This window comes from Montipora foliosa, chromosome 3 (assembly GCF_036669935.1).
Source record: "Montipora foliosa isolate CH-2021 chromosome 3, ASM3666993v2, whole genome shotgun sequence".
Lineage (NCBI taxonomy): Eukaryota > Metazoa > Cnidaria > Anthozoa > Scleractinia > Acroporidae > Montipora > Montipora foliosa.
The window spans coordinates 17,597,187-17,609,701 of record NC_090871.1 but is presented as its reverse complement, the minus strand read 5'-3'; the positions used below and the strand labels follow the sequence as shown (position 1 = coordinate 17,609,701).

At 36.2% G+C, this 12,515-nt stretch overlaps 1 protein-coding gene across 1 annotated transcript in view; it reads left to right on the top strand.

Annotated features, from left to right (window-relative positions):
* The first annotated feature begins 24 nt into the window (after positions 1–24).
* LOC137996949 (intraflagellar transport protein 88 homolog) overlaps positions 25–12,515 on the top strand; it is a 30,691-nt gene continuing 18,200 nt past the window's right edge. Inside the window, exons 1-15 of the mRNA XM_068842600.1 lie at positions 25–228; positions 1,372–1,437; positions 3,178–3,213; positions 3,834–3,884; positions 5,242–5,302; positions 5,970–6,057; positions 7,181–7,271; positions 7,886–7,990; positions 8,796–8,898; positions 8,981–9,095; positions 9,474–9,583; positions 9,866–9,987; positions 10,193–10,263; positions 10,605–10,691; positions 11,112–11,211. Of these exons, the coding sequence (XP_068698701.1) occupies positions 142–228; positions 1,372–1,437; positions 3,178–3,213; positions 3,834–3,884; positions 5,242–5,302; positions 5,970–6,057; positions 7,181–7,271; positions 7,886–7,990; positions 8,796–8,898; positions 8,981–9,095; positions 9,474–9,583; positions 9,866–9,987; positions 10,193–10,263; positions 10,605–10,691; positions 11,112–11,211 (1,293 nt within the window). The 5' untranslated portion in view covers positions 25–141. The remainder of the gene's footprint in view (positions 229–1,371; positions 1,438–3,177; positions 3,214–3,833; positions 3,885–5,241; positions 5,303–5,969; positions 6,058–7,180; positions 7,272–7,885; positions 7,991–8,795; positions 8,899–8,980; positions 9,096–9,473; positions 9,584–9,865; positions 9,988–10,192; positions 10,264–10,604; positions 10,692–11,111; positions 11,212–12,515) is intronic.

Below are 12,515 nucleotides of genomic sequence, written 5' to 3'. Positions count from 1 at the left end.
GCGCATGTGCAAAAGGCTGTTTGTGACGTTTGGGGCGGCCATATTGTTGATGGTTACTAATAAACATTCCTGATCTCGAAGCTTGCATCAGTGCCAATTCGACTAAATACTGCTTATACCAAGCACCAAGAATTCGATAAGATGTTGTCTTCAGTGCATCTTGTTGGTGAGGATGAAGATGATATCTACAGTGGTTTTAACGAGTATAATCCAGCTTTTGACACAGAGGTGAGTCAGAAGAAAACTGATCATCGCAAAAGCCTTTTGCTAAGTTGATCTGTAATCTCTTTTCCTTGTTCAAACAAGGAGTAGAAATTAACAATTTCATGAAGTACTGGCTTCTGTACACTCTGTAAAGTCCAGAATGCAACATCTCACAAAGATTTTTGCTCACAGCTTCATGTCCTAACTTCCGATGGCGCGATTTCACATAACATAATTACATGTATCATATTGCATGCCGGCTTCTCCAACGATTTAAATTGTCATCTGTAATATTTATTGCTGTCGAGGACCTTTCATTGAAAGAATTTTAAAATAATTATCAGGGGAAAAAATAACGTTGGTAGCAAATGTATAATTATAACCAAGTGATCAATTAGCTTCACTTGATTTCATATCCGCAGTTCATATGATTCATTTCATATACCATTTCATCATTGGTTCATTCCTCACAGGACCATTAGAACCCACAAAAAATTAATGACCAGCTCCCAACGTCAGTGGCTTCATAGCTCAGTTGGTTAGAGCGTCACACGGGAATCGCAAGGTCACGGGTTCAAACCCTGTTGAAGTCCTGAATTTTTCAGGCTTCTCTATGCAATTGTAAAAATTGCGTTCATATCTGCGAAGATCATAGCTTCACTTGATTTCATATCTGCAGTTCATACGATTCATTTCATATACCATTTCATCAAATGTATATAACCATTGCAAAGAATATGATGAAAAGTTATTTTAAATGGATGTCTTTTTCTCCGATAACTTAACCCATTGACCCCTTCAGGACTGTCACTAAGATTTTAAGTTCCCAGCAGGGAACCATTTTGAAGCGATTTTTTTTCCATAGATATTTCATTTTTGTGCAATGTGGACTTTCTCGAAGCCGGGGGCCGGGGCAAATCCCCAGTCCCCAGCCCTTAATGCCAGCCCTGCCCTGGGAGTGAGACTGAACTCTTACAGTACTCTGTTTAACACCAGGCAATTTTACTCGTCAACTGGGAGTGTCCTGGGGCGTTTGATGATGAGGTGTCATTGGGTTTAATAATAATAATAATAATAATAATAATAATAATAATAATAATACAGTTTTCAACCCTACAACCCAGTCTACTTGTACAGTTTTTTTATATCTGAATCTTAAATTTTTAGAACCTTGAAGAGGATGAGGAGTTCCAACAAGCTTTAAAAACCAGTCATGGACAAAGACCTGGGGTGGTAGGTATTAACTCATACTAAATCAAAATAATTTTAGTTTTGTGGAAGAGACAAGGCTAAGTTACAATGTATCTATTGGAAAAACACTTAGAGCCTGTTAGAACAAACTTATTAAACCCATGCTGGCTGGCAGGCTGGTTGAAGGCTCTAAAAAGGGCTATACATGTAACTACATGTAAGTATCATTGTTTTGGAAAACTACATGCAAGACAATGCAGTATTTTAGAGATCTTCAGGGAGAGTTGCAGGGGTAGTCTGCCAAGCACTTCTGCTTGCTTGCAACGTGTATGTCTTCTCTGCTTCATACCACATGACAGATTCCTTGCAGGTGGGTTTTGACTTGGTTACCATGGTAACCCTTTGATTGCAAGGCTTACGAGATTGCTGACCTTGGTCTATACCTGTGCAACTGGCTACTTTAATAGACAGAGTCTAGCTATAAAAGCCTCAGTTAGCCATCCAAGGTTCATTTGGCAGTTTGTCTTCTATAGTAAACTAACTAGCTGTTTGCAATTTGTTAAAGTTTTTTCCCTCCCTCCCTCCCTCCCTTTGGAGATGGGTTGGATATATCGCTTTGCCTTCATTAAAATTGGGTCACTCCTGCGTGGTGTGGTTAAATCTGCGCAGCAACTTCCCCCAAGCTTGTTGGCTCGTTTGCCTTTGTACATTGCTCGCTAACCAATACTCTTGTCCGATCCAGCACGTGCTGTAATTACCACTCAGCTTGTAGTGCTGGGGAGATAAATGAGGTTGTTCTATGTCACAAAATCCGGAAGTCGCATATAGGCTAACCAGCCGCAAGGCAGTGTTCTCCTCAAAAAATGCCAATACGCCTGTTGTCTCGTTCTATTGCGCCTTGCGTTACGCGTTTAAGGACGTTCGCGCCCATTGCTACTGCGCATTTTTTCACGCATGTCACGCATACGTCATGCATCGCACACCACAAAGGTAAACACGATGCTAAAGGTGCAAACATTTTCCACAAGAATGGAACGTGAAAGCAGGTGGCATTATGGGATAGCTGTGGACCCAGGTCTTCTTGGAAATGTCACGCAATGGCGTGACAGTGCGAAAAGACAATCGCTTTGAGAACTTCGCAGCGATTTTACTCTCTTGAATGCTCGGTGACCCCCATTTTTCTTTCCGTAGATCACTTCCTTTAAAAGTGCACCTCATGATCTCAAAAACGAGCACGGCGACCCCCCATTTTTATTGCCTTTTTGGCAAAAGTAGATCATTACCTTTCTGCGTGGCAAGTTTAAAAAAAATCTGTACGTGGGAACGTTTTGGGCGCGAACGTCCTTAAAAGCTAAGTATGTTCATACCAAGGAACAGTGACTTTCACTGAATGTTAAAAACCTAAAAAAAATTTACATTGGGAACCAGAGAAAGATTTTTACAGTAGATCACAAAAGCAATAATTTTGCTTTAGGGGATAGCCATTTTGTGCTGCTTTATAGCAGCTGTTTTGCACTCCTAGTGTTACCGGTAATACATGTAACTCTTTTACATGTCCCTCTAACTGATACGCAGGTCAGGAGGTTAAATGACAAGGTTTTCAAAAATTCAGTCATTGACATTCATTTGCTGAAACTTTACTGCTCAAATTTCTTTTCTTGCAATACAGGTAGAGTAGAATTATATTGGTTTCACCAGTAAGTTAAGGCTAATCAAAAATAAATATTATACATGCAATAAATTATTATCATTAATTTAATGAGTGGGCTTGTTTGATTACAGAAAACTGGTGCAAAGAATCTGTCTACATCAGCAGGGGTAGGCATCATTGTTTTAGTAAATTGAATGTGTACATGTACAAGCAAACGTTAGTTGACTGTGACTTTAATGCTCATTATAAGTTTTTTTGAGACCAGTTTTTATGTTCATTTGTTTCAGATAAAGGTGAGATTGCAGGAAAATAATGTTATGTTATTGAGAACAAATAAAACTGAACAAGGAAAATAATTAAAACAGTCAGCATAGAGAAAGAGTCATACCCAAATGCATAAGAACAACATCATTAAAAAATTAATCATTAACATAAGAAAAAGCAGGAGGTTGTACATGTATCATAACAAGGTCAACCCCAGCCTCACTTTCATGTTAAGACCGGGTACGTAACTACATTGGAAGCACATAACTGATAAAAGGTCTATTCCCAAAAAATAGATACCAACAATTTAGGCGTGACAAAGCATCAATTAAATCAGCCATCAGTTCTCATGTCACAAATTTATGCAAGAAGTCTTCTGTCCGAAGCTTTGACTGTCAAAGTCTTTTTAGACATAAATCTGAACAAAGCGGAGTTGTGCTGAATGCTTGTTTTTAGACCATTAACTACATGTAACCTTTCTCTTCGCTGACCTAAAAATTCTTTTTTTGATGTTTATATTTAGCGTGGCAAGGTACCAGGGTCCTCCATGGGTCGCCCAGTTACTGGCATTGCAGTAAGTACATGTACAGTACATTATAACTTTAAATAATTATAATAGGCAAAAATATATCATTGACATCACCTATTGTCATTTATGTGCCAACCAGACCCTCATTTGCTGTCAAAACGAAGGGTCTTTTGTTCCTGAAGTTGGAACATTTGAATAAGAAAAGCAATGTTTGTAAACAAATATCTTTCCCATATTATTATTATTATTATTATTATTATTATTATTATTATTATTGTTATTATTAAATTATTATTATTATTATTATTATTTTTATTATTATTATTATTATTATTATTGGTACTCACAAAGAGATAAGCGCCGGCCTGATGGGCCACTAGGCTCGAAGCAGACTTTCCCTTTACCTTACTCAAAAAATTAATGAACAGTGCTTTTCACATGTTTTGATGGGTTAAAATCCCTGAGTGTAAGGTCCAGCCAGAGCTTTGATCCCACAAACTACACTGTACTTCACAGTATATTCTGATGGTCAACCAAGCTCAACCAACTGAACTCAAGCGATTTATCCACCAGCTTGTTAGCATGGGAAAATTAAAAAATCAGGTTAATTAGCACAAATTAATAAAGCATACAGGGCTTGAAATTTTAAAAAAACTTCCAGTCACAATACGTTAAAATTTAGTTGAAATTTCACAAATTTTAGTCGTAAAGTCGTTGTATTGTATTGTATCATCAGTGATTTAACAAAACAAAAATTTAATGAGCCTACAGTACTTATGTGTAAGGAAACCACTGAAAATGCCAAATGATGGAGGCGTTGTACACGTAACATCGCAGCTAAATTAGGCTGAAATTGTGCCCCATATCTTCAGATTGAACAAAAATACACGGTGAGAGACAAAATAATCTTTTCATTTCTTCATTTTTTTGGAAAAGTAGCAGCAAAGTTACAACTGCTAACTCTTTCATTTTGGAAAGAACCAAGATGACAATGAGGTGAAAATCAGTCAATTTGCGACTTCTCCAGATATTTTAGTCACAAAGGGAAAAACTCAGTCATAAATGTGACTGTATTGGTCGCATTTGGAGCCCTCTTTTAGTAACTGCCCTTTATGAATTTGGGTTATTGTGGTGACATAAACAGTTAAGGGTTAATTTAAGTTGTAATAATTATATGTGTAATTGTTGGTTGTAATCCAAACTTTTTTTGGTGTAACCTTTGGTTTCTGCAATGAGTACTTCTCATTCCTATCAAAAATAAAATAGCGTGAGGATTCTTGTCTTTCCTCGCATCTTCTACAACTAATTTTTATCTGAGACGGTCTTAGCATTAATTTTTAAAATTATATCACCAAAGCAGTGTTGGAGTGGTTTTGCTGAACTGGTTTTGTTTTTTGTGCAGGACACTGGAACAGCACGTCCCATGACTGCAGTGCGTCCAGTGGGTTATACATCTTCAGAAAGTGAGTAAAAATTAAGTATCATAGTGGAGCACCGTACTCATGGGAACCCACAAGTTGCTTTTCTCATGGTAATCATGGCTAGCGGTATTGCTCATGAGCACGAATGCAAAAAGTTGTCCAATAACTTAATAATATCCTAATAATAATAATAATAATAATAACAATAATAATCAGGGCTTGAAATTAACTTTTTTGCTCATGTTATTCTTGGTCAAACCAGACTGTTAAGTATTTCCAACAAGTCTAGCTATTTCTGTTCTGCTCTGAATGCTCAACAAACCTTATTTCAGTAACCTCTTGAACTAACTAAATGAATGGCAAACAGCTGTTATCAATGAAGTGTGTTCTTTGTGTTCAACAAACATTAAACTACTTTCACTGTTTTTGCACCAGTACAAATTAAAATTGTACCAGTTTGAACAATATATTTTGTACCAGTTCAAAAACAAATTGTTCCAAAGTCAAATTTGAACTACAACATATACACATACTAAGTATAGGGGATCACATCATCTTTTCCATTCTAATTTCACATAGCAGGCGGAGCTACCAATGTTAACCAAGTGACCAATATTAGTATTGTCAGATTGTTGCTAGATGCTGATACAAAAGTATTCATAACAGTCATTCATTTGTTTCCATTGATTTTTACTATTCTCTCAAACAGGATCACCCCTTAACAGTGGTGGCCAGTTTGATCCTTTTAACCAGGCTCGCTTACCTGCCCCTCCATTGGAAGTGAAGAGTGAGGAAAGGTATCAGATTGTTTGTCCCTTAAAAGTAAATGGGATATGAATTACTGTATGGCAATCGTAAACATCATCAGTATTTCTTATTCAACCTTCAGATGGTAATATAGTATGTCATTCGTGAAACTAAAATTAATAGGAAAAACATTGTATGTTTAAGCCTATCATAATGACAAGTTGAAAAGATGTGGCAAATTTGCTTTGATTTTGAAATTTAATTATTTTTAAGAGACTTCAAGAAATTTAATGTGAAGCTGTAGGTTCAAGAAAGTATGTGTACAGTACTGTGCAAAAAGAATGCAAACGAATTTCGCGCTTTTCGCTACTTTTCGCTACTTTTCGACAAAATATAACGAAATTTCGGGCGAAACGAAATTTCATTCGAACTTCGCCGAATTTTCGAAAAGCCTATTGTTTCAATCAAAACGAAAATTTGCAACGGCCGCCCGAATATTCAAGCGAAGAAATTTCGGCCGAAAAATCACACCTTTCCCACTGAAATTTCAGCGAAATTTCGAGAGAACAATAACCAAAATTCGACGAAATTCGTTTGCATTCTTTTTGCACAGTACTGTATATCAAAATCACAGAGCAACATTGATTGAAACCTCATGCTACACTTGTATCATACCAAATTCACACATGTATAATTGAGGTAAGTGGCTAAGAAATTGAACATTTGAATCAAGTGTTGAGCTTGAGTCAAATGCAATTGTTGTACATTTTGGTACATTTCTTTACCATTGTACATCAATCCCTCATTGTTCTCTTTACTGTCAATGCCATTTATGCCAGTTTAATTCTAGGGCATTTGGCTTATATTTCACGTGCAGAACAAAATTAATTGCAATAAGCAGGAAACTGTGTCCCAAATCACCAATAAATCATTTTTTACCATTGGCATTGTCACTGTCATCATTGTTTAAGGTCCCTAATGACTTCACTTAACCCTGCAGACCAGAGGAAATTTGGTCCCTGGGGATGAATAAAGAAGAAATTGTATTTGCAAAAAGCTAATTGGCATTGGTCATCTGCAGAGCTGTAAATCAAAATTTAAGTGTTAATGATTAACTCAGTTGTTGCATATTTTCACTCATGTCTTTACATTATATGTTTGATTGATTATCAGTCCAGAGGAAAAAGTCAAGCAAATGGAGAAGAAAGTTAATGAACTGATAGAGGAAAGCTGTTTTGCTAATGACAGAGGAGAATATCCATTGGTAAGAAGAACAATTCATGTCATATACCTGTACACTGCAGCATACTGAAGCACAGAGGGGATCCAGCATACAGCCATACCTTTTTGACAGCAGCCATTCTGGTTTCACAGCCGTTATAGTACATGTATGCTTTCCAGGTTTTGGGGCTACATGTATGTCTATTGGCTGCAGTTTTTCGGACTATTTTGAAACACAATCATTGACTAGGTTTCCAATCACCAGAAACCTTGTCAAAATATGGGTGCTTGGAAACCCAAGTGAAACATATAGCATTTCGTAGTTTTTAAAAATTAATGGTGTCACAACAATAATAACTGTGACACCATTTTGAAAATTCTTGTTGTCATTAATAATAATAAATAATGATAATTAATAATAACAATAATAATGTATTATTGATTTCCCAAATCTGTGTTTCTGGATATTCAAATTTGGTACACTTTGGTCAGTGTGTTTTTAGAGTAGGGTGGGAGCCATTTGACTAAAAAAATGTTGCACATTCATGTACTGATCAATAAAAGTACCGGTAATGATTTTCGGAAAATTTGGTTAATTAATTTTTTTGTGAAGATTTGTAGTAACTTTGTCCCTTTAAAATGTATTCCCTTTGAAAGGCATTAGAGAAAGCCAAAGAGGCTGGTCGCAAAGAACGTGCATTGTGTCGACAGAGGGAGCAGACTGCTCTTGGGGAGCAAATTAATCTCGACCTGACATACTCTGTAAGTACCTTGCTAGGCCCTGTTATTGTTAAAGGTGCCTCTTTTCAGTACATGTATTTCCTTTTTTGTACAGATCAAGATGATTATATATATAATATATAGAATCCCGGGATACTCACGATAGGCCAATTCACTGTCTCGATAGCTGCGTTGCCAGCGTGGTTGTCCTGATGGTGTAGTGGTCATCACACCCTACCGGTATTCAGGGGGACGTGGGTTCAAATCCCGCTCAGGGCAATTCTTCATGTTTTTCATTCGCTATAATTAATCAGTTGATTAACGGGATGGGTTTCATTTCTTCATTCTACGGTATATATATATATATATATTTTTTTTTTTTAAATACCAGGTAAAGTTTGTTATATATTGGGAAAATGATCTTTTACATGGTCATTCCCTTTCTTTCGAAATAAAGTCAGTTAGTTACTTTTTAGAAGCTCTAGACCTGAGCTAAGAGCTCAGTAAGATGTGAAGGGAATTAGTCATGTATCTCATGGTATTCATGCTACTGTCTATAATAGGCTTGTGCTTCTCAAAATTTCAAGTATTTTGAATTGTTAACAAGTTAACAATTGTCAATCATGTTCATGTATTTTTGTGTGCGTTGCACATTATTTTGACATGCATGCTATCTACTGGAATCAGATTACTGGTAATAAACTCAAATTAAATTTTAAGTTTATTCTGTAATTATTATTTTAATAATTGTATTGAAGCTACATGTACTGGTATATTTCTATGCTTTTCTCAGACGTGTATCACTTTGTAATGACAATAATTAAAAATATTGTTGTTACTATTTTAGGTCTTGTTCAATCTTGCCAACCAATACCATGCTAACAAAATGTATGCCGAGGCTCTGAATACATACCAGGTCATTGTCAAAAACAAGATGTTCAGCAATGCAGGTCAGTATTTTTTCAGGTTCAGTTTCAATACTGGTACTGTTTAGTCTGACCTTGATTGTAAGATAACCTTTTTCTCTGGTAGGACGACTACGAGTGAACATGGGAAATATTTACTATGAGCAAAAGAAATACCCCCAGGCTATTAAGCAGTACAGGATGGCACTGGATCAGGTTCCCAACACACACAAGGACATGAGGTATAATGCAGTATCTCCTTAATCAATGCTGCATTATTGATGGGAGTGCATTGAGCTTTTTAACAACGACAACAAAACAGCAACATTGACAACTTATTTGGTTGTAACTGCACAATAGCTTTGATGATAATATTATTAGTAGCAATAAATAATATAAAATTTGTAAATTTTTTGTGAAATTATTTAAATTATTTTACATAAATGTTACTTGATTGAATTACATGTATCATGAGGACTTTTATTCACTCCTTCTGAGCAACATTTAATGCCATTGTGTGTCATGAGCTCAAGCTCCCTATCCTTAGATTCAGTGATCTGATAATTACTGAATCAGATGAAGCAATAACAAATGCTGCAATGTCTTAATTCTTTTCCCAGGATAAAGATTATGCAAAATATTGGTGTATCATTTGTCAAGATGGCACAGTTCAGTGATGCCATCACATCATTTGAACACATCATGGGTGAAAAGGCAAGCTTTCAGACTGGTGAGTTGAAAACTAAATAGGATGAATCAGCATGGTACTGATGTAATCAAAGGGGATTTTTGTTCATAACTGGTATGCATTATTCAAAATTAACATGAACATTTAATGTAGGCAAGTGCCATAATTATTGTACCATCATCACTATGCTTTTATAGTGGTGATGGTTTAATGTGGCAACCCTGTTGGCAGGCAAGGATATTAGAATTAAATTTTTATAAATATCAGTCATTTGTCAGTACTCATAATCTTAACAGACTGATGTGTTTTTTTTTTGTCTCTAAGGTTTCAATCTACTTCTCTGTCACTATGCTTTGGCTGATAAAGAGAAAATGAAGAAGACTTTTCAAAAATTGTTGAGTGTCAGCCTTGGGTTTGATGATGAAGACAAGTACACCTTGACAGGGGTAGGGAGAAAGAAAACATGTTTGTTAATAATTGGCATGCCAGAAAATGTTGTTTTTATTTTCTCTTAAGGGGGAAGGGAATGGATGGGCACTTGAGGGGAGACTTATTCCAGAAAGATCTCTGTGTGACAAAGCCAGAGAAATAGCTTGTAGATATCTTTTCAATTTTTAACTTGTTTCTGTTTATCTTTATCATCTTTTTCAGGATGATCCTCAACAGGCAATGATTTTGGAAGTGATTAGAAATGACAAACTTCGGCAGATTGAACGACAAAAGTAAGTTGTTAGACTGAGTGAAATCTGTAAGTAGCCATTTTAGAAGGGAAGGGAACAGAGCTTTTTAGTGAACCTAGATGGAAAAACTCTTCTTATTGAAACTCAGTACAATATATATTATATATTTTTTTCGTGGTTCAATAATTTTCAAGCCGGTTCAATTTTGATTTTTCTTTGTCCAATAAGATTCATCATCATAATCTGAAACAAAGCTAAAGATCAAAATTGAACTGGTTTGAAAGATTTTGAACAAGGAAAAACTTTGAACCATACAGTAAGTGAACATAATTACACTTAAAAATAATATTCATGTTACAGTAGCATTTTCTTTGGTTTCATAGGAAATCTCAAGCTGAGAAGTGCATCATGAATGCAGCTAAACTCATATCTCCTGCAATTGAGAGCAGTTTTGCTGCAGGATTTGACTGGTTAGTAACACTACTGAATGTGATATTTTTTTAACTTTGTCATTTTGATTATTCTCCAGGACTGTGCACTGCACCTAGCTCCTTCCCTAATTTTTTCTAAGGGAGAGGGTGGTTGTACACAGGCTACATGTAACTGCACCTTGATAGTAAAATTGACTTCCATGAAAAAAATTGCAGTTTGCTTTGCAACAGTCTTTTCCAATGAAATACCAAATGCAATAATTATAATGTGGTCCTTCCCTTTAAATTTCTAATATGGTTGGAATTTGAAGGAAAAATCTCCACTGCTCAGGTGACGTTATTTTCCAGAACAACACATTTTTGCTTGAACGTGCCCAAAGTCTTCCCATTCATGTGGTTACTGGGTATCCAAATAATATTATTATTCAGAGTAACTGGTTGACTGTCTTTGCCTGTCAGGTGTATAGAGTGTGTCAAGTCATCACCTTACTTGGAGCTAGCCAACGAACTTGAGATAACAAAGGCTATAACTTATCTGAAAGAAAAGGACCTTGCTAAGGTGTGAACAACTGTTTATTCAGGCATGGAGAGATCATTTATCCCACCTTGGCCTTGTCATCCCCTATTACCTGCATGAATAATGGGCCATTTTCGAGTTCACGTCTGCCTCCTCTTCAAAGCGAGTCTAAGTGCGAAGTTTTTCTTATGAAAGTTAGCTTTCATTCATATGTAAAGTAGAACTAATTACCATCACAAAAACTTCACACTTAGACTCGCTTTGAAGAGGAGGCAGGCATGAACTCAGAAATGGCCTATTGAATTTATTTATTGAAATCTTTACATACAGTAGTGTCCATTAATTAATTAAAGTACTTTACTTTTGCTTAACCCATTGACCCTGCATGTGCCCTAGGATGCCCATCATCTGGCGTTAGAGAGTCTGAGAGTAAAATCTATCAAGTCTCACTCTCAGGGGTCAATGGGTTATTAAGATTATTATTTTGTGCTTGTGTGGGAAGCAATTTACACAAGAATTACACATGATCTATTCAATTCTAAGTAGTTACTCTTGATTTGAAGCCTTTAGTTTAACTGTAGGTAATCACATGGGGCCGAGTAAAATTAAGGAAAAATTAAACTCGTATTTTTTCAGAAGTTGCAGAAATTGCCCAAGTCACACAGCGATGTGGCGTTTCTAAAACGAGGGTAAGGGTAAGACCAAGGGTCAGGGTAAGACCAAGGATACGAATACAAAAAGTATCCTAAACATGCATAAAAGCTAACCTTAGGCCTAATTAGGCCTAAACAAAAGTTTAAGGTTAGCTTTTATGCATTTTTAGGATACTTTCTGTATTCGTATCCTTACCCTTACCCTGACCCTTGGTCTTACCCTTACCCTCGTTTTAGAAACGCCGCACAGCGATGAGGGTAATTATAATCTCTGCAACTTCTGAAAATACAAATAATTTTATGAGGAAACTTGCGATTACTTGTTTATAACAGAGGGAAACATTTTCTTTTATTAAGACGGCCAAAAACGCACAAATCAACTGGATGAAATTTTATTTTTGTACGACAACACCAAAGCAATGAAACCAGCCCTGCGAAAAATCAGTCGCCATCAATGAAATTGTGATACTTTGGGGCAAACTTAAACCTTTCTTTCACGTGTTTTAAACGTATAAAAGTTACTTAGAGTCAAAAGGACACTTTTAATTATCTCCAGCAATATTCAAAGTGACACTGCAGCGACTGAAGTTGTACACAGGGTGAGTGGAAGCGCATGTTCAGCAAATGAGAGCAAATTTTCTGGAAACATCTGACTCAAGGCACTTCTTCTTGGCTTGTCAATGATTTCTGAAC